The sequence below is a fragment of the Trichechus manatus genome, unplaced genomic scaffold, assembly GCF_000243295.1.
Source record: "Trichechus manatus latirostris isolate Lorelei unplaced genomic scaffold, TriManLat1.0 scaffold00053, whole genome shotgun sequence".
Taxonomy (NCBI): domain Eukaryota; kingdom Metazoa; phylum Chordata; class Mammalia; order Sirenia; family Trichechidae; genus Trichechus; species Trichechus manatus.
This window is the reverse complement of record NW_004443989.1, coordinates 7,447,180-7,468,484: the sequence shown is the minus strand read 5'-3', so window position 1 is coordinate 7,468,484 and position 21,305 is coordinate 7,447,180. Positions and strand designations below refer to the sequence as shown.

Genomic DNA, 21,305 nt, shown 5'->3' with positions numbered 1-21,305 from the left:
TTTATTATTTATATCCTGTCTGCTTCCTAAAAGGCTTGGTGGCAGCTGGCCAAGAAGGCCGGGGCTGTGATAAACCCTTCCTGCAAGGGTCCTAGGAGATAGCATGGTGGGGCAGGGATCAGCCACACAAAGAGCAGTGGGTGAACAGCTCTGCTATTTGCTCTCTCAGGATTTGGGGCCAGTTTATGATCCTTATGTAAGAATCCATTTCTCCACCAGCAACATGGGAACGGTGTATATGATGCAGGATTATGGTGGAGATTAAAGGTGATAACATATCCAGAGCAGCTGATGGGGTGCCTCACACACAGTAGACTCTCAGGCAATGGCAGCTTTAGTTCCCGAAAACCTAGGTTGAGATTGGCAGGTGACCACTGAGCTTCCTGGCAGCCAAGGGGAAAAGGGAAATCTGAGGAGCCCAGAGCCCAACCAAAGGCAGGAAAGCACATCAGGAGGGAAGTGGTCTGGCACTAAATGTTAAGAAGAGCTGAGGGCAGGGCTCTTTAATTTAATGGGTGACTGAATGTCATCACTAGGGACAGTGACTTATGTCTCGATCCGTGACAGGTGCAGACCTGCTCTTCATATGACTGAGCCTCAAATCCACACCTCCAGAGGCTGAGGGCATGACACAAGGACATCATGAGATCAGAGAAATCTCAGCTGAAACACCTTCTGCGGTCTGACAGGCATGAACCATCCCCCAGACTGTCCCCTCACTAAGTGGTACCCTTTGTGACTGGCTTCTTTCTCTCAGCATAAAATTTTCAAGGTCCATCCACATTGTAGGCCTTTACTGTTCCTTATGGATAGCATTCCAGTGTATGGATGCACCACATTTTATTTGTTGGTTGATGGACATTTGGGTTGCTTGCATTGATCGGCTGTTATGAATAGTGCTGCTGTGAATATGCGTGTACATGTGCTTGTTCAAACACCTATTTTCGATTCTTTGGGGTATAGTGTATACCTAGGAGTGGAATTGCAGCTTTATATAGTAATTTTGTGTTTAACTTTTTTTTTTTTAATTTTATTGTGCTTTAGGTGAAAGTTTACAACACAAATTAACTTCTCATTCCAAAATACATACACAAATCATTTTGTGACATTGGTTGCAATCCCCGCAATGTGCCAGCACTCCCTCCTTTCCACTCCGGGTTCCCCAAGTCCATTCGTCCAGTTTTCCTGTCCCTTCCTGCCTCCTCATCTTTGCTTTTGGGCAGGTGTTGCCCATCTGGTCTCATATACTTGATTAAACTAAGAAGCATGTCTCTCACATGTTTTATTGTTTTATAAACCTGTCTAATCTTTGGCTGAAAGGTAGACTCTGGTAGTGGCTTCAGTTCTGAGTTAGCACGGTGTCTGGGGAGCATAGTCTTGGGGGTTGCTCCACTCTCTGACAGACCCATAAGTCTCGTCTTTTTTTGTGAATTTGAATTCTGTTCCACATTTTTCTCCTACTCTGTCCGGGACCTTCTATTGTGATCCTTGTCAGAGCTGTGGATGGTGGTAGCCGGGCACCATCTAGTTCTTCTGGGCTTACGCTGGTGGACGCTGTGGTTCATATGGTCCTTTAATCTTTTGGAGTAATATTTTCCTTGTATCTTTGGTTTTCTTCATTCTCCTTTGCTCCAGATGGGATGGGACCAATAGATGTATCTTAGATTGCCTCTCAAAAGCTTTTAAGACCCAAGACGCTACTCACGAAAGTAGGATGTAGAACATTTTCTTTACGAACTATGTTATGCCAGTTGACCTAGATGTCCCCCAATGTGTTTAACTTTTGAGTAACCCGATCAGGATCTTGGTCCAGTGGTTAGAACACAGACTGGGGTGTGGGGGAGCTCTTAGTTTGGATCCTAGCTATGCCACTCATTTGCCGTGTGACCTCTGGGAAGTTACTTGCCCTCTCTGGTCTTAGTGTCCCCATCTGCCACATAGGACGGCATGCACATGGAGTGAGGTGGTGCCTGCAAACTGACTCCACATGTGGTTCTGGAGCGTAAATTAAGTGGGAGCTATTATATATACTTTTTAGGGCTGAGATTTGTTCTGTTCAGAGCCTGTTCCCACCCACTCATCCTGAGGAGGCACAAAGGCTCTAAGCACTCGTGGGCCAGGAGCAGCAGAGATGCTACCACGTGGGGAAGTGTGGGGCAAGCAGGGCAGATGCATGGATGCAGCCCAGCTGAGCGGGTTTCCTAGTTGTGCCCCGGAGAGCCTCAGCCCCTGAGAATATTATTTTTAAAATAGCTGGGGTGGTTGGAAAAGTACCAGCTTCGGTGGGGGCAGGGGCAGCTCTTGTGCTTGCTGCCACTGCCAGCAGGGGCGTGAGTGGCATTCTCATGAGCCAGGTGGCCTCCTTATGAGCCAGGCTGCCTCTGAGGCTTCAAAGTGGAGGTCTTGTCCCCAGTTTACAGATGAGAAAGTGAAGGCTCCTAGAGCTCTGTGCAAGGACCTTCCACTTGGAGATGTAGAGCTGGGATTGGAAACTGCATTTCGTTCTTCCGACAAGCCCACGTTGTTTCACTGGTTTTGCGTGAGTGTGGCTGGCACCCAACGCAGCCAGAGGCAGCTAGGAGGGGGCAGGTCCCAGGGATGCAGGTGGGACCTGCCATGGCAGCAGGGGCTCCCAGGAGCCAGTGGGGGCAAAACAGCATGGGCAGGGGCCTCGCCGGTCGGGGTGGCATTCCTAACAGCCACTTAATAACTGGCTGTCAGCCCCGGGCCAGGCAGAGCAAGGGGAGATGTGCCGTCCCAGACCCCCTCTGTGAGGCTTCCGCTCCTCTGCCCCTTTCTGTCCCCCTCTCCTGTCTTACGAGAGGGCCACCTCTCTCCCCATCCTTGCGGCCCTTAGGACTTTAGTGTATGAAGGTCTTTTCTGCTAACCAGGACAGAGAAAGGGAAGAGGGGAGTCACAAAGCCTCTGGAACGGGACTTGGAACATTAACTCGAGGCCAGGGGCTTGGTCTCCTGTCTTGTTGGAATAGCCAGTTTACAGATGTGAGCTTACTTCTTGGAACACCTACATCATAAAGCTGTTATCACCTCCATTTGAAAAAAAGTTTTATTTTATTTTTTTAAATTGTGGTAAAATATACATAAAATTCACTGTTTTAACCACTTTTAAGTTTACAATTCAGTGGCACTGGATGCAGTCAAAATGCTACGTAACCATCAACACTGTCTCTTTCCAGAACATCTTCATCAGCCCAAAGAGAAACTCAGTATCCACTCTCCCCCCAACACAACTCCCCACTCCCCCTGCCCCTGGTAACCTCTACTTCCTGTCTCTATGCACTTGCCTCTTCTAGATAGTTCATATAAGTGGGATCATATGAGATTTGTCTTTGTGTGTCTGGCTTCTTTCACTCAGCATAATGTTTTCATCCTCGTCCTAGTGTGTAGCAGGATTTCATTTCTCTTTATGGCTGAATAATACTCCATTGTATGTATGTAGGAGCCCTGGTAGCATAGTGGTTAAATGCATGGCTGCTAACCAAAGGGTCAGCGGTTCAAACCCACCAGCCACTTCATGGGAGAAAGATGTGGCAGTCTGCTTCCGTAAAGATTTCAGCCTTGGAAACCCTATGGGACAGTTCTAGTCTGTCCTGTAGGGTCACTATGAGTCAGAATCAACTCAGTGACAGTGGGTTTGGTTTGGTTTTGGTGTGTATGTGCTACATTTTGTTTGTCCACCATCTGCTGATGGGCATTTAGGTTGTTTCCGCCTTTCGGCTATTGTGAACAGTGCTGCTGTGAACAGTATCTGTGTGCCTCCCTGCTTTCACATCTTTTGGGTATATAACTAGGAGTGGAATTGCTGGGTCATATGGTAATTCTGTTTTAACTTCTTTGAGGAACCGCCAAACTGTTTTCCACAGTGGCTGTACTATTTTACAATCCCACCAGCGGTGTTCTGAGGGTTCCAACTCCTCCACATCCTCTCCAGCACTTGTTTCCGGTTGTTGTCTTTTAAAATGGCAGCCAGCCTGGTGGGTGGGACGTGGCATCTCATCACAATGATTTGTTTTGATTTGCATTTCCCTACCGACAGTGATGTTGAGCATCTTCCCATGGGCTTGTGCTGCCATGTGTTACTGCCTTCATTTCACAGATGAGAAAATTGAGGCTTAGAGAGGGTGACTGGGTCACGGTTCACAGCTAAGAAGGGGCCCCAGGCACCCTCACAGCTTTCACCAAACCAGCTAGCATCAACTAGAGAACAGGAAACAGGCACAGCACACAGGCGTTCCCAACCGGAGTTTATTTGGTGCCTGTGTCCACAGTAGCATCGTCTGCCACACTGTGACATGGGCTCTGTGCCCGTGGACTCGGCCAGGCCTGGGTTGGGCACTACAGGGTCACGGCTCCTACAGGTAGTTATAACCAGGGAGGCGAGAGAGAGGCGGCATGGGCGATTCCTGCTGAGCCTTTGCTACCAGAACATGAGGGGTCCGGGGCAGGTGGGCACCAGGGCTGGGTCATGCGTTGTGGTCAAGGGGAGGAGTGGCTGGGTGCCCAGGAGGTAAGATGGTGGTGCTGGCACCAGAAACCCCTGCCCAATGGCCTGTGGCTACAGGAGGAGTTGCGGCTTGGGTGCTGCTCTGCCAGCAAGGAAGGGATGGGAGACATGGGGTCCTTCACTTCAAACAGCAGGAACATACATTCTGGTTTAGAAGTGTATTGAAAAGAGAGCACATACACCAAGGTTCATAGAAAAGAGAGGGCAGGCGGACGGGCTCTTCTAGGGACCTCGGGGAGGTGGTGGTCAGTCTCGGGCCACCGTGCACCAAACAGCTGGAGAAGAGACACAGAGAGAGAGAGGGAGGGAAAGACAGAGACACACAACAGAATGTAGGTTTGAGGATGGGTGCCCCTCCTGTGTCACGTGGAGGGCACAGCTGGCAGGTGGGGAAGGCAGGGAGGGCTGAGGGTGGCGGTTCCCCCCGCCCGGCCATGGAAGCATTTGCTCCTCATCTGCTTCAGGGCAGGAGAGCGGTTACCACAAGCACAGCCTCATTCATCAAGTGCCAGCTCTGCGCCAGGCTGGGGCTGCCCCGGAGGTGGGGTGGGGGAGCATGCTGCCAGAGTGTGGGGCTGTGGGGAGGGAGGAAGCACGGCAAGAGATGGGCCTTTTGTGTGCGCACAGGGCCTGCGGCCACCTGGCCAGCAAGTCAGCAGCCACAGAGGTGGTGTTGGTCTGGGTGGAGATAGTGCTAGGGTCTCGGCCCCAGCCCCCTCCCATCTGTACCACCTGTGGGCTCTGGGGGCCACCTCTCTGGTGCTCCGGGTCTCACCTTGCTCCCCTCTGAGTCTCCTGCTCTGGCCCCACACCTGTTCTGTGGCTGTATGGTCACCTTCATGCCCTGTTCTCCTCTTTCCGGGTCTCACCTGACCTTAGCCCTGATCTCTGAGAGCATGCTGCCTCTAGGACCCTTCCTACATACCCAGCGTCTGCACCAAGCACACACATCTCCACTGTGACTCACCCGTGTAGCCAACTGAGCAAAATACAAAGTCATGGGAAGAACTGGGCAGTGCCTGGCTGATCCCACCAGGCAGGGGCCCTCCTTCCCTCTGGCCTTGGCCCTTGTCTCAACTCCGCTGTCTCCCCATACAGGACCCCACTCCTGCTTGGATGGCAAGGCTTTTTTGTTCCCCACCCCACCTCCCGGCTCTGTCCCGAGCCTCCCACCCTCACCTGGCACGGAGATCCTGGACAGGGCCTCGGGCTGGCTCAGCGTGTCCACCTTGGCGTGCCGGAATGCTTTGCACGCCGGGCTCTGCAGATGCCTGCAACCCAGGGGACAAGGTCAGCTCTCGGGGTGCCTGCTCAAGGTGGGGCCGGGTGCTCATCCTGCTTTGCCCGCCAGGCTGTGTGTGTGAAGACGAGGGATCCCAGAGAAGCATGGGGCAGGTCTGGGGGGGACAGCCAGGTTCTGCCTTCCAGTGAGTGTCCTCAACAAACAGAGAACTTTCCTTTTGGCTCAAGACTGGCAACGCAGGCATGGAGTGAGGACCGTGCCCAACAAGCCCTGTCTGTCATCTGCCTCCCTGGGAACAAGAACAGCCTGTTTTGACTGAGAACCTTCTCAGCCAAGCACCACGCAAAGGGCAGGGGGGTTCCACCCCCAAGTCACCCAGGAGGTGGGTGCTGCTTGCACCCCCTTGTACAGATGAGCAAACTGAGGCCTTGGAGGTTCAGTCCCTGTCACCAGACTAAGTCAGGCAGGGCTGGACTCATCACAGCTTGTGGGCTGGGATGGGGCCACCCTCCCCACACCCCTGTCCCTGACCAGTGGCCGCTGTGCCCACCTCTTCCACTCCTCCTCGGTCTCCCAGAACTCATAGACGACAAAGGTGAAGCCATCGGACAGCCTCATGGCGGCGATGCTGCGAGGGGAGAAGAGAGGGGGCGGTATGTACAAGCCCAGAGCCACTGCACATACTGCCTTCTGCCACCGCTGCTTCTACCCTTCCTGCACTCGGAAGCCAGAGCAAATGCGACAGGCGAGGGGACAGCCCAAGACCCTGGAACGATGGGCCTGGCAGAGCTAGGGGAGTGCCTGGGAAGTGGGAAGGCCATGCTGGGGAGCTGCCACTTTCCTGACTCAAAGCCTCTGCTAGAATGGTGCCTCACCAGCTAGACCCAGGCCAGCACCCTGTCGCGGCCAACACATCTGCTGGGTGGACTGTCATCAAATGTCACTGAGAAAGGTTTCATCATCATCTACGAAAGCCTTACCTTTAACAACAAAAGCATCTTCAGCCTGCCAGGCTCGCCTTCCTAATCACAATCTCATCTAATCCTTACAACCACCCTGTGAGGTCAGAACTGTCCTGACGAAGGATACCAAGGCACAGGAGGGCCCTGCCCTGGATTTGGGGTCCTCTGGGATCACCACCTGATCACCCTCTCTGTGGCTCTCTCCTCATCTGAAGTTGGGCTGAGACTGCAAGGCCAAGCAGAGGGCAAAGGGGTGGCTCCATGATGTTGGGGCATGTGGGGTACCTGGGGTGCTGAGGGCCCACCCCAAGACAACACCATCTCTGACGTGTCCCCGCCCCGTCTGGCCCCATTCCTTCTCACATGCTCAACAGAACAGAAGCCTCCACCCCCCAGCATCACTCGATGAGAAGAGAACTGTCAGGGCCGTTCTGCTGTATAAATCACCAGCAATTCCAGGTTTCCCCGCCCAGGAGGGAGGCAGGGAAACAGGCCTAATGGTATCATTAGTTTATTCTGCTCCAGCTAAAATTACACACACAGCTGTGGGGCTCTTAACTTGCCTGGAGGATGGGGAGGGGGTGTATGCCCCTGCAAATCAGACGTCACCCCAGGGCCTTGACCAGACGGGGATGCGCTGGCATTGGCAGGCAGAGGGCATCCCAAGAAACTGGGCTACCGCCATGCAGTGAGAGCAGTCCTGATGAGTGCATCTGCTTGGTGATGGGGCCTCTGCCCAAACAGGCGGGCATTCAGCACACAGACGTGGAAGCCTTGCTAGGCGCCAGCCCTCCACATGCTCCCTGCCCCGGGAAGGGCTGCGCGGTGCGGTGGGCATCTGCCAAGCTGTACAACTGAGTGGACCAAAGTGATGGGGGGGGACCAAGACATAGAGGGGCTGCCTCAGCCTGGGGGATCAGGACAGGCTGCAGAGGGGAGGTGGCCGGCTGCCTCTTCCTCCTCCTCTCCGTCCCCCTCAGTCCTGGTCTACCCCTCTTTCCACTGTGCCTGCCCAGGTAAGCACCCACCGTCTGCACCAATGACCCCAACCCTGCTGCAGCCGTGCCCTCCCCCAGAGTCTCCAGACTCGCATGTCACATCTCAGATTTAACGAGGCCTCTCCACATGGCCCCCTCTCTATCCCAGTAAACACCCCCCACCCCCCATCCAGGTCCTGAAGATAGAAACCTTGCTTCTCATCCAAGCCAGGAGCAAACCCTATGAAGTCTACTCCAAAGCAGACCCAGCCCCCTGTTGTCCTCTCCTCACTGTCAGCTACTCCCATCCCCACCCCCACCCTCGCACACAGGGTGAGGAGGAGGCTGCTCCTGCTGCTCAAGTCTCAGCACGGCCCATCCCATCACACTCCAAAGGAGCCCTGTCCCAGCCCCCTGCCCTGAGGCTCCCCGGCCAGCGGCTCACCCTCCAGCCCTGCCTGCCACTTTCTCTTCTTGAGCAGGTCACCCTTGCTCCCGCCCAGGTCACAGCAGTAGCCACTCCTGTGCCCAGAATGTTCTTCCCTCAGAGTCACTCAGACCTCAGTGCCCATGGAACCCCTCCCAGGCGCTCCAGCTTCTCGTGCAGGACGCTGTTCCCCTGTCTTCCCAGCCCCTATCATCACCTAGGAGCCCTGGTGGCGCAGTGGTTAAGAGCTTGGCTGCTAACCAAAATGTCAGCAGTTTGAATCCACCAGCTGCTCCCTGGAAACCCTATGGGGCTCCTTGGAAAACCTATAGGGTCGCTATGAGTTGGAGTCAGCCCGACAGCAGCGGGTTTGGTTTTTTTGGTATCATCACCGGAACCTACTTTTCTTTGTCTGGTGTTGCCCCCTCCCGCCAAGCATGAGTGCTCAGCCAGGACAGCATGTCTCCACAAAGTCCAACCATTCAGGAAATGAGATGCAGGTTGAATGAATGGGGCGGGGGGGGCAGGGGGGAGGCGGCAGCCAGCCAAGCTGAGGCAGGGAGACCTCGAGGCTATGGCTCCTGTCCTGGCACTGACAGTGGGCCTGCGGGCTGGCTGGGAAGGTGGGGCGAGAGCACCCAGGCAGCTTCTGCCGACAGCCTTTGGACCATCACAGCCTGCGGGCTGGGTGGTCGTCTTTGCAGACCCCTCAGATGTGGCCACTGCGGCCAAACATGGCCGAGCTGCAACACCGCCCTGGGTAGTGGGGCAGTAATCGGCAGGCGAGGCCCCTCAGAGGCAGCCCAGAGTGTGGAGACACAGCGTGGGGGCTGCTGCTCCAGCTGTACCCCACCCGTCTTGAGGAAGGGTGACAAGGAAGAGAAAGGTGGGCATTTACCTCGGGCCTCGCCAGCTCTGCTTTTCTTCCTCCCTCAAGTATTTGGTGAGCATGTACCATGTGCCAGACACAGTGCTAAGTCTATGACCACACCCACCCACCATGATGACAGCAACAAGTTAACAGTAGCAGCTAGCACAGAGTGAGTGTAGGCTGGGTACCCTCACACGCACTACTCCAGTCACACCTCCTCACAACCCCAGAAGTAGGGCCCACAAGTGGTCTCACTTTACAGATTGGTAAGCTGAGGGCAGGAGGCTCACACAGCCCTGCAGAGCCAGAGCTAGGATTCGAACCCAGCTCTCTTCACCACCCCATGAGGCCACTTCCAAGAATATGGATTGTTCCTGGGGTGAAGCTAGGAGTCCCTGCTCCCCCCCACCCCAAGTCTGCATCATCACTCACTGGAAGCAGTTCCTCTCTCCGGCGGTGTCCCGCAGGTACTGCCGCAACGACTCTAGGAACTCGCTCAGCTGCTCAGGGCACACGGCCATCTCCTCCCGGACCAGCTGCAGGTGCTGCAGGCCAGAGGGGGCGTGAGCTGGGGGCGTGTGGACTGGCAGCCAGCCACCCCCTCTCGTTCCCTGCTAGGCTCTCCCCTCGGACCTCCACCCATCCTGATGGGCACAGCACAGGGCCCAGCCATCCGCCCACTGCCTCCCTTCAGAGAGACAGCACAAAGTGGTCAAAAAAAAAAAAAAACAAAAAACCCAAACTCCCCCCACGTGCACACTTTTCATTTTTTGTACATTAAACTGTCTATAAAAGCATCAAAAATTTAAAAGATAAAAAATCAGAAAGCAGTCCCTGCAAATGGACACACGTATCTACAGAAGCCCCACCAGCGTGCAGAGCTGCCCATTGGGCATCTGGCCCTAGAGGCAACAAAACCAGTGACCAGCAAAACCCAGTTTTGAGCGAGCCTGCATTTTGTCATCACTGTCCTGCTGACCACTTTGTTTCTGGTCAAACTTTTTTGATCAAAGCCCCTCAGAGAACACCTGGGAGGGGAGGCTGGCTCCCAGGATGGTGCTCATGGTGGGGTGGGAGTGGGGGACCTGGAGCCACCTGCCCTCCCCAGCCTGGCTCAGGCAGGGGTGAGGGCTTGGGGGAGGGGCCTCACCATGTTGGTGCCATCGACATCTGAGAGTCGCTGCTGCAGGTCAAACCAGAGGGTCTGAAACAGGGAAGAGGAGGTGAATCTGTGGGTGGGGGCACCTCCCCGAGGGAGGCCTCCGAGGGAGCACCCAAGGCCACCAGAGCCCCAGGCTAGAGGGAGGGTCAGAGGAAGCCAGGGCCTGGAGACCCACAGTTAAGGACTGAATTTTGCCCCCTTGTACCTGTGAAAGTGACCCTGTTTGAAAATTAGGGTTTTCTTTTGTTGTATTAATGAAGTCATATTGGAGTAGGAAGGAGCCCTGGTGGCACAATGGTTAAATGCTCGGCTGCTAAGTGAAAGGTGGGCAATTTGAACGCACCCAGTGGCTCCATAAGAGAAAAGACCTGGCAATCTGCTCCCGTGAAGATTATAGCCTAGAAAACCCTATGGGGCAGTTCTACTCTGTCACATGGGGTCACTGAGTCAGAATCGACTCCATGGCACCCAACAACCACAACTGGAGTAGAGTGGTTTCTAAACCTAGTCCCTTCTGAGTGGTGTCTTAGAAAGGAGAGAACAGACACAGGGAGACGCCATGTGACAACGGAGACAGATGCATCTACAGGCCCAGGAATGCCAAGGGTTGTGACAGCTACTAGAAGCTGAAGGAGACAATGAAGGATGACCTCCTATAGTCAACACCCTGATTTGGATGTCTACCTCTCAGAACTGTGAGAAAATAAATTCCTGTTCTTTAAAGCCTCTGCTGTTTTTTGTCCCAGCAGCCCTGAGTAGCTAAGACACACGCTATAGGAAGCTGCAGACTCCCTTCTGGCCCTGGCGGGCACAGAGGCCAGCAGACTATGCAGAGGGCAGAAGGAGGCTCTGCTTTGCTGGGATGCAAACTCAGGAGTCCTAAATCTAGGGTACTGGTTTCGCCCAGCTGCTGACCACAGCCCAGAAGAGTCACCATCAACTTATAAATCACCCCATTTGAACCCTTGGCTCCCCATCTGAATCTTTGAACCTGGTGGTCTTAAATGGTGGGGTCTGTTGTCTCGCCTCCCCCAGACAGCCTTCCCTTTCCTTCCCAGGCCCCAGGCTAGACACTTTACAGATACATCTTATTTCATTTACCAACTACCCTGAGGCAGGCCCCGCTCCACTGTGAGCTCCCAGAAAGCAGCAACTTCGCCCACTCCATTCATCACCGAGTACCTCACAGTGGATTGACACAGTGCCTGCAACAACGGACTCAAACATACCAACCATCATGAAGATGGTGCAGGACCAGGCAACACTTCATTCTGTTATATATGACTTCTCCACGAGTCAGGGCCCATTCAACACAACAGCAGCACTTCACAGAGGCTCACTGAGATCCTGAATGAGTGGATCAACTACACAGCTGAGAACCCTGGCTCCAAAGGTCACCAAAGCAGGTTCAGTGTCAGAGCCCGGGTTTGAACTGAGGTCTCTCGCAGCCTGACACACACACTGACCCACAGCTTCCCGTTCTTTAACTTGGACTCCCCAATAAACGCCACCTGTATGCCTATTCCTGCCCACCCACCACCAGGGCAGACTGGGTCTCTGTTGACTCACACCTGGGTTGTTACACACATCGCAGGTAAAGCACGTCTCTTCGTTGACGGAGCTTGGAGGGCAGGCTTCAGGGGAACAGCTGTGCAGTCACAGGGCCCTGCTCGGTTTAATGCTCTGCTGCCTCAGTTTTTAAATCCTTAATCATTCTTTAACAGCCCCTCCCCGCCCCATGTTCATTTTGCACTGGGCCAGCAAATTACGTAGCCATTTCTAGAGAGCTGTTGGCTTCTGAGAACACGCTTTGCGTGAAGGCGGTTTCTAAGCGGCTAGAGGGCCTCATATGGATACAGGGCTCCGGGAGGTCAGGACCCTACGAGGAGGGAGTGTGGGGCGCATGAGGGCACCCTGTCTGCCCAGAGCCCCTCCTCCTCACCCCCTGAGCCCAGAGTCCCACTCCGACGCCCGCAACCCCTCTGCCCAGAGCCCCCCCGACCCCCCTTCAGGCCCTTTCCCCCGGAGGTGGAGGCAGCGCAGGGGGGCCAACAGGGGCGGGGCCAGGACCGGGATCCAGCCCCGGATTGGCTCTCGCCCGCAGCCATTGCTGGCCCCAGGCCAATCAGAGGCGGAGCTGAGGCCCCGCCCTGTCTCCAGCACGCCCAGGTGCTCCAGGCCTCCAGCGCGGTTGTTAGGGCGACCAGGGCGCTAAAAATAAGCTTCAAAGAGTCTCCTTCCTCTGCGCCTGCCGAGTTGTTATGACAACTGGGCCGAGGGGTCCCCACCGAGCCGTTCCCACCGGCAGCCCGCTTCAAGGATATCGGTCCCACCTCGGCCTCAGCCCGCAGGTGGGCGCCCCCACCGCCTCCTCGGACGCAGGGACGCATTACCTAATAAGTAAGGTACCACGGACTTACTTGTGTTTACTAATCCGTGGTGCACCAATTTCACCTGTTTTTCACCACAAACCCATATGAAATTGTGCACTACAGATTAGTAAATAAACACAAGCAAGCCCCTGCATACCCTGCTTACTGGTTAGTTCCAGGCGGACGTCCCCTCAAGTGACTGCCCTCCGAGTGGGGGGGGGGTGGACCGCCACCTGCCCCCACACTCCCTCAGACTATCCCCAAACCCATGAAAGTATCATGCTCTCTGCAAAAGATGTAAAAAATACAGAAACGTCGAAGGAACGTAAGGTTCCCTCCATCCCACCGCTGGAAGGTGCCTGTTATCACCTGGGCTCATGCAGGCATATGGGAATGGAGTGTGCACGCGCATAGGTTCTGGTGTCCCTGTCTAATAACATAGTAATTGCTAGCATTGCTACTATTAAATGCTACCTACGCCCCGGGCTCTGTGCTAAGCCATTAGCAGACATCATTTTATTTAATCCTTACAACACCCCCATGAGGGGAGTGCTATTCTATTTTTTACCTCTATCTTTAGAGCAGGAAGGAATCTGAGGCTCAGAGAGGACACAATGCTGGCCCCAGGTCACACAGCTGTTATGTGGTACAGCCAGGATCTGACCCTGGGCAGCCTCATGCTGAGCCTGTCCGCAAATCCCACAGCCAACAATGTTTTCCTCTACCCAACGGACATATTGTGAATACTCTACTGAATTATGAAATATTCTCTGGAAACACAATTCTGGACAGGTGGTACCATTTTCCATTACCTGTGGACGTGCCCTATCTTACTGAATAGAGTCCATACTGCTGGTAATACCTGGGGAGGGTGGCACAAACGGTTAAGCACTCAACTATAAGCAGAAAGGTTGGTGGTTTGAATCTACCCAGAGTCACTTTGGAAGCCAGGCCTGGCAATCTGCTTCCAAAAAGTCACAGCCTTGAAAACCCTATGAAGCAGTCCTACTCGGCACACATGGGGTTGCCGTGAGTCAGAAATGACTCGACAGCAACTAACAACAACATAACTGCTTTTGTTTTGTTTCTACTCTCCCGCCTCACCACTCGCTCAGGCCACCTTGGCCTTAAGCTCCCCTATGAGCTAGGGCCTCTTGCAGCCCATGACCCTGTTGATGACGCCTGGCTCCTTGTGACGCTCCCACCTCTCCAACAGCCCCTTCACTTCTCCAGGCCCCTCTCCTGGGCCTGCACAACAGGCACAGGCCCTGGGGTCTATCCTGAGACTTGTCCTCAATTTCCACAGACCCACCTGGTGATCTCTTTCAGGCTCCCCTGAGCCCCCTGAAGTCCTGACTTCTGTCCTGAGCTCCAGGCCTCACTCCCCACCCACTACGGGACTGGGAGAGAGGAGGAGTAAGGTGGGACTCAGCCAGGCTCACCTTGTTCTCCAGCCTCCCGATCAGCTCTGCCAGCCGGCTCACCTGGGCTTCCAGGCCCTCCTCCTTTGGGTTGGCAGTGACTGGGAAGGAGAGTAGAGAGTCTGATGGTGGGCAGGGCAGGCCTGGGGGACAAGGTAGGTGGGGGCGGGGGTCCCAGCCTCCCTAGGGGCCCGGGGCCTCCCTTAGCCTTCCCAGTCCCTGGCCCTACTCTGAGGCACTCTCAGAATCCCTCCAAGGACCTTCAGCTGGTGCCCCGACCCCAGCCCCACGCTCACCAGTCGGAAGCATCTTCCCTTGTTCAGTGGCCACGAGCCTGTGGCTGGGGGCATATGGGGGTGTGGCGTTTCCATACCAGGTGTCCGTGACGCCATGGCTGGGTTTGCTGTGGTTCTGTCTGCAGTGTGTGGGGGGAAACACACGGACTGTGACAGAGGCTGCAAGGCCCTGACCTCAACTTTTAGAAGCTTGGACATTAAGTGCTGGCTTAACCTGCAGGGACTCCCCCTGTGGAATCCCATCCCTGTGAGGTGGGCATTACTGCCTTGGTTTTAGAGGGGGAAACTGAGGCCCGGAAGCCAGTGACTTGGCCAAAGCCACTGAGATACCCAGGGCAGCTCCGGGATTTGAACTCAGCTCTACTCTGGACCCACAGGGATCTGGTGCTCGCTCTCCACCAGCACTTCATCTGCCCGCCCTCTGCTCAGCTCCAAGGCTGTGGCAAGGTGGAGCTGGCCGTCCACCCCAATGCTCTCAGCTCCCCCTGCACCAATGGAGCCCAAGCTGTGCAGACTCAGATGTCCACCCGCTCCACACACACACTTCACTAGGAGCCAAGGTAGTGTTCAGGGCCCTCAGGGGTTGGGGGGAGGGCTTGCACCAGCCAGACCCTCCTCCAAAAGGGAACTCTACGAGACAGCTGAGAGTAGGGATATAACAGCCCAGAGAAATCTGTGATCCTGACCTCAACCAGGCTGAGAAAGAGGAGCCACCCTCCATACACATGACATGCACACATATGCAAAGCCACCTGCATGCCCTGACATGCTTGGTGCCGCCTTGCCAGAGAAACACACACACACACTGCTCACTGACACTGGGCCCAGCACACAGTAGGTGCTCAACAAATGTGCAATGACTGGCTGATCCCCACGTGCAAACAGATGAGCCAAAACACACATGCACTCACAGACATGCATATCCGCACAGAATACACACCCAACCACACACACAACTGCATGGCTGACACCCCGGCTCCCAGCCTCCCTGCCTTTGAGCATCGCTGCCTCGGGTACATCCTAGCATTTGTCTCCTGTGACCCTTGCAGCTCAGCCTCTCCCTGTGCCGAGGGAGCAAAGCGGACTCCCAGAGGAGAGGAAACGCTCACAGAGTTTTTGAGTCAATCATTGCATCTACAAACCAGCAGCAAATTAAATGTCTGTCTTCAGACCATGAGTGGGCCAAGTGGGCAGCCCCCGGGGCTGCAGGGTTTGAACCAGGCTGTGCCTGGAACATTAGTCTGGGAAACAGTGTTTTAAATGGTGCTTACTATATGTGCAGCAGGCATTCTTCTAAGCATATATTATCTTGTCGAATCCTCACAGTGACTGAGGAGGAGGTATATAGTTGTCCCCATTTTACAGATGAGGAAATGGAGGCACAGAGAGGGGCAACAGCCTGTCCAAGGTCACCCAGCTCCTAAGTACACAAATATCCCCACCAAGCAGCAAGCTTGTGTGTGCGCCCATGGCATATCCCTGCGTAAGCCTGCAAGCTGGACCCCGCCCATCAACGCACCGGATCTGGCTGGTCTGCTCCTCTATAGCCTCCACTGCACTCTCCACAGAACTGAGCAGCGACTGGATCTGATTGGCCGTCTCCTTCAGGAGGAAGCGGGTCACAAACTGGTCCACATTGCTCCCGCCCTCATACACCTGTGCAGGAAGAGAAGGGGCACACAGCAGAAAGGGGTTGGGGCAGGAAGAGCATGAATTGGGGAGGGAACCTGGGTGTGGGGTCTGGCACAGACTTGGGTGTACGTGGGGGGACACCAGGGTGAGTGTTTTTGCCCTGCAGTAGGAAGGAGGACCCCAGTGCCTGCATCTTGGTGGCTGTAGAGTCCCGAGGTTGGGGCAGTGAGTTCAGAGAACAGGGTTTGGACCCCAAATTCACTCCTTACTAGTTAGATGACCTCTCTGAGCATAATGGGGTCACTGCAGCATCTACCTCACAAGGTTGTGGTGAGGATTAAATACAAAATGTATATTAAATGCTTATCACAGAGCCAGTCAATATGGGAGCTACTGTGATGAAGAAGAAGGAGAACTACAAGGAGGAGGAGGAATGGTGGTGGTGATAATGGTGTTGGTGGTGATGGTGATGATGATGGTGATGGTGGTGATGATGGTGATGATGGTGATGATGATGATGATGGTGGTGATGGTGGTGGTGATGATGATGATGATGATGATGGTGGTGGTGATGGTGATGGTGATGATGATGATGGTGGTGGTGGTGGTGGTGATGATGATGATGGTGGTGATGATGGTGCTGGTGATGATGGTGATGGTGATGATGATGGTGATGATGATGATGATGATGATGATGACGATGATGGTGGTGATGGTGGTGATGGTGGTGATGGTGATGATGATGATGATGATGATGATGGTGGTGGTGGTGATGATGATGATGGTGGTGGTGGTGATGATGATGATGGTGGTGATGATGATGATGGTGGTGGTGGTGATGATGATGATGGTGGTGATGATGATGATGATGGTGGTGGTGATGGTGATGATGATGATGATAGTGATGATGATGGTGATGATGGTGACGATGTGGTGAGGTGGTGTTGACAACAGGGATAAAGTATTAGGGAAAGAATTCACAACCTCCTCCCCCTCCTCTCTCCCAGGAGGATCTCAGGCCCCTGGGTCTTCACGCTGCTGCTTAGAGAAACAGAAGAAGAGAATAAAAAGCAGCCAAAAGAGTCTAAACTGGCTTCACAAATAAAGGGCTTCAGGCTCAGAAGCGCAGAGGGAGGGGGCGAGAAGTGTCTGAGGGACTCAAGAGGAAGACCTCCCAGATACAAGAAGGAGAGAAGCCCCGGGGAAAGATGGATTAAGAGGATTTTCCGCAAGTTTTGCTCTCTGGTGCAAGATAGAATTTTCCCCTTTTGTCAAGAGACTCCAGCAGACATTTCCTGAGCTGTTGGCGTCCACTTGGTTTCTTTTGGCAGCAGAAGGCTCTGCGGTGGAAGTGTGAAGGCTCCGGCATATCCCGGTCTCTTAAGGACAAAAAGATGAAAATGGCCCTGTCTTGAGGGGCTCTGGTTCTCAAACTCTTGCCCTGACCTGCTCTCCTGGCCTCCTCCACCAAGACCCCACCTTCCTGGGCCACTTGCCCCCAGGCACCTTGGAATTCTGCCCAGTCTCTGGCAAGGCAAGAGAAAACAGAGCTCTCAAGGAAAGCAAATTTAACCATCCATCACTCTGACTGGGAATTAATTAGCAATAATTGCACAATGGAAAACAGGGCTGAGAGACAGAGAGACTGAGAAATGGAGCAGGGCAGAGAGTAGAGGAGCCTGGATGAGGGATGGAGAGAGGCCCACGGACAGGGAGGGGTGGAGGTGGACATCAGGGCATGCCGGAGATAGACCCAGACCAAGAATGAATTTGTGGCAGAATTAATTTCAGGGTCTGCTATCTTAATGTACTGCAATTAATGACTATCCTTCCTAGCAGACAATCAAAACTACCCACAGTCCAGTGGTCAATGGGCTCAGACAAACGAATGGCCAAAAACTACCAAGAAGGCCAATCTTGGTAAACATTTTAAACGAAAAGAGAAAGACAGGCTGCCAGAAGCAATCAAGTAGAAACACAAGCTGAAGTGAGTAGAAAGCACCCAGCGCATGGACTGGGGATGCGACCAGGGCTCAGTAAGTGTTAACTGGTTAGCTGAACTCTGAAAAAGACAAGTTATTTTTGAAGGAGTGAAAATTCAGCTTTTACCAATTTCTCCTCGCCACAATCAGTGCCCGGCAAGGATCCCCCCACAACTTCTCCCCAGTTTCCAAAGGGAAAGGGTGAGTTCTAGGATTTTGCATTTAGTGGACAGGGTATTCATTTGCAGAACAATAGAGAGATATTCAGAAATCTACAAAGTCTCTGAAATTTTAACAGATAAGCACCTTTTCTGTAAAGAATACTTAAAATCTTTCCCAAATCACCTAGGTTTGAAGTAGAGAAAGAAGCCCTGGGTAGGGGAGTTGTGAAGAGAATTCACGGGGGTCACTCACATTAAACGTTAACGTTACAGTGCTCAGGAAATAAAGACACTGACCACTAATGGTTTCATCTTAAGTAAACCAGATTAAGTCAGTGAAAAATATAAAGCATGGAAGAAAAGTAGCTTTAAAACCTCAAAAATTCCTTTTATTCCACGAAAGAGAATAGAAAGCAACATTTTTTATTAGTTAAGTATAAATATAGGGCTAAGAATGTTAACATATTTTTTAAAAGTCACTAGCAAAATAAAAGCTGGAACGTTTACCTTTCAAATTATAATCAAGGGTGAAAGTAAACAGAGCAGACTCATCAAAAGGTAAAACATACGGAGACAACAAAAGCATAAAAGATCATGGCAGATGTAGAAAGTGTTGAATTGGTGTTATGGTTTGCTGTGTAATTTTCAACAACAAAAAAAGGAAAAAATAAAAAAGGTTATGGCAGAGGTCAGACCAGATACAACCATGTTGTTGTTAGCTGCCAAGTCAGCCCCTGACTCATGGCGACCCCCTGTACAACAGGACTGGATTGTTGCGATCCATAGGGTTTTATACAGCCGCTATGAGTTGGAATCGACTCAATAGGCAATGGGTTTATAGGGTCTTCATTCGCTGATTTTTGGAAGTAGATCGCCAGGCCTTCCTTCCTAGTCTGTGTTAGTCTGGAAGCTCTGCTGAAACCTGTTCAGCATCGTAGCGACACGCAAGCCTCCACTGATAGACGGGTGGTGACTGGGTATGAGGTATGTTAGACAGGAATGAAACCCGGGTCTCCCACGTGAAAGGTGAGAATTCTACCACTGAACCACCACTGCCTCATAATAATCATAACAATAAAGAAAAGCAGCCTAAATTTCCCCACGTAAAGACACCATCCCAGATTTGATTAAACAATATCACACCAGAGGCGCACCTACACCAGAGCAGCACAGGAGGGTTTATAAAGAAAAGCCTGTGCAAAGTCTGCAGCTAAATTTAATCAAAGGAGCAGGACAAGTTGCAATATCACTATCAAATTAGAATTTTAATGAAAAAGTATTACGTAAGATAAGAAGGGTAAGAATATAATGACAAGAAACATGGTGTATAACAAGGACATGGTATTATTAAATGTTCATGACCTGGGAAGAGAATATTGTCATAAACATGGCTACTGGGGACTGAGAGGGCTACAGACATTTTATAAAGCAATTTTACTATCTAACAAGAGCCTTTTATAAGCTAGTGAGCAGCCATAGAAGACACAACTACGGGTCTCATCTCGCCAGGAGTAAAACAATAAGAAGGTAACCAGAAGCTCAGAGAAGAAACAAGTCTACACGAGCCACAACCTCATTTACCCTGAGACCAGAAGAACTAGATGGTGCCTCGCTACCACCACTGACCATTCTGACTGGAGTCACGATATTTGGTCCCAGATAGAATGGGAGAAATATATGCAGCAGAACTCAAATTGTTAGTTTAAAAAAAGTCAGACAAACTGGAAGAGTAGAGAACAGAGGACTTCCTGAGACTACCACTCTGAGACACTCTTTAAACCTAGAATTGAGCCTACTCCCTGAGATCACCCTTTAACGAAACAGCAGAGTGGCACACAAAAGAAAGAACATTACCTGTAAGATCGGTACCCTACTTAAAAACCATCAGTATGAGACCAAAACGTCAACAATTACGTAGAAGGAAAGATGAGAAGATAAGGGGGCAGGGAAACCAGAGTACTAGAAATGGAACAAACAGAACATAATTAAAGAGAATGTTGACACATTGTGATAAATGTAACTAATGTCACTGAACAATTTGTGTGGAAACTATCAAATCAAACCTAACTTGCTGCATAAACTTTCACCAAAAACTCAATATTATTTAAAAAAAGAGTCTTTTATATCAAGAGTCCTAAATTGCTCATATTCTGTAACCTAGTAATTCCACTTCCAATAATTTGTCTTTAAGAAATAATCCAAAATGTGGACAAAGATTTACGCTCCACAGTATTAATTACAGTGTTATTCATGATAACAGAAAATTGGAAATAACCTAATATGCCCAACACTAGAGGAATAATAAGTAAAGCTAAATAAAAATATGTAAAATGATGCTTTGAGCAGTTTTAATAATGTGGAGAAATGTTTATGTTAAAATATTAGGTAAAAAAAGGCAGAAAATAAATTTTGGACACAGAATGTAATAAGTTTATTACAGAAATACATGAGAAAAAAAAGGCTCGATGGTAATAAACTAAAATGTTAACAGTGGTTAAGGATAGTAGGAATTAGAAGTGATACGAAATTTTTCTTTAGACTTTTCTCTGCTTCCTAATTTTACATACTAAATGTATACTATTTATATAATAAAAAAGAGCCCTGGTGGTGCAATGTTAAGCACTCGGCTGTTAAACAAAAGGTTGTGGCTTGAACCCACCAGCCCCTCTGCAAGAGAAAGATGGAAAGACATGGCAATCTGCTCCTGTAAAGATTACAGCCTTGGAAACCCTATCGGCAGTTCTACTCTGTTCTATAGGGTTGCTATGAGTCGGAATTGACTCGATGGCAATGGGTTTTGGTTTTATATAATAAAAATACTGTAACAAAAGTCTACATGCACCAAACAATATGGCTATAGATACAGAAAGAGAAACATTACAAATACAGAGATTAGGTGACAAAACACTTAAAACACAGTGTGAGAAATTAGTACCCTTGTCCCATAAGACAGATAAGTTTAACAATAATAAATTTTGATGCGAAGGGCATTGTCAGGAAAAATCGTGACAGTCTTTGAAATGGGCAAAAAGGATTACTGAGTTTATCCAGTGCACCCTTTTGGGTTATCTGAGTCTTTTCTTGTCTTGAAGTTACTTTTAAAACTCTATAAGATGTATTAAAAAAAAAAAGCTCTGTAAGATGTAGAAACCTGATAGTAATGCAAATGATTCTTGTCCACAGAAATTCAAGTGAATGTTGCCCTGTGGATATTTACCAGTTTTGCATCTTTTCACAAATTCATTTCAGCATTCCTGGTCGCTGGGTGCACGCG

At 51.4% G+C, this 21,305-nt stretch overlaps 1 protein-coding gene across 1 annotated transcript in view; it reads right to left on the bottom strand.

The window, feature by feature from the left end:
- Positions 1-4,771: 4,771 nt before the first annotated feature.
- NECAB2 (N-terminal EF-hand calcium binding protein 2) overlaps positions 4,772-21,305 on the bottom strand; it is a 40,694-nt gene continuing 24,160 nt past the window's right edge. The window contains exons 6-13 of the mRNA XM_004377785.1: positions 15,776-15,912; positions 14,257-14,375; positions 13,982-14,061; positions 10,156-10,209; positions 9,438-9,550; positions 6,319-6,396; positions 5,705-5,796; positions 4,772-4,800 (exon numbers count right to left, since the gene is read on the bottom strand). Coding sequence (XP_004377842.1) covers positions 4,772-4,800; positions 5,705-5,796; positions 6,319-6,396; positions 9,438-9,550; positions 10,156-10,209; positions 13,982-14,061; positions 14,257-14,375; positions 15,776-15,912 — 702 coding nt within the window. The remainder of the gene's footprint in view (positions 4,801-5,704; positions 5,797-6,318; positions 6,397-9,437; positions 9,551-10,155; positions 10,210-13,981; positions 14,062-14,256; positions 14,376-15,775; positions 15,913-21,305) is intronic.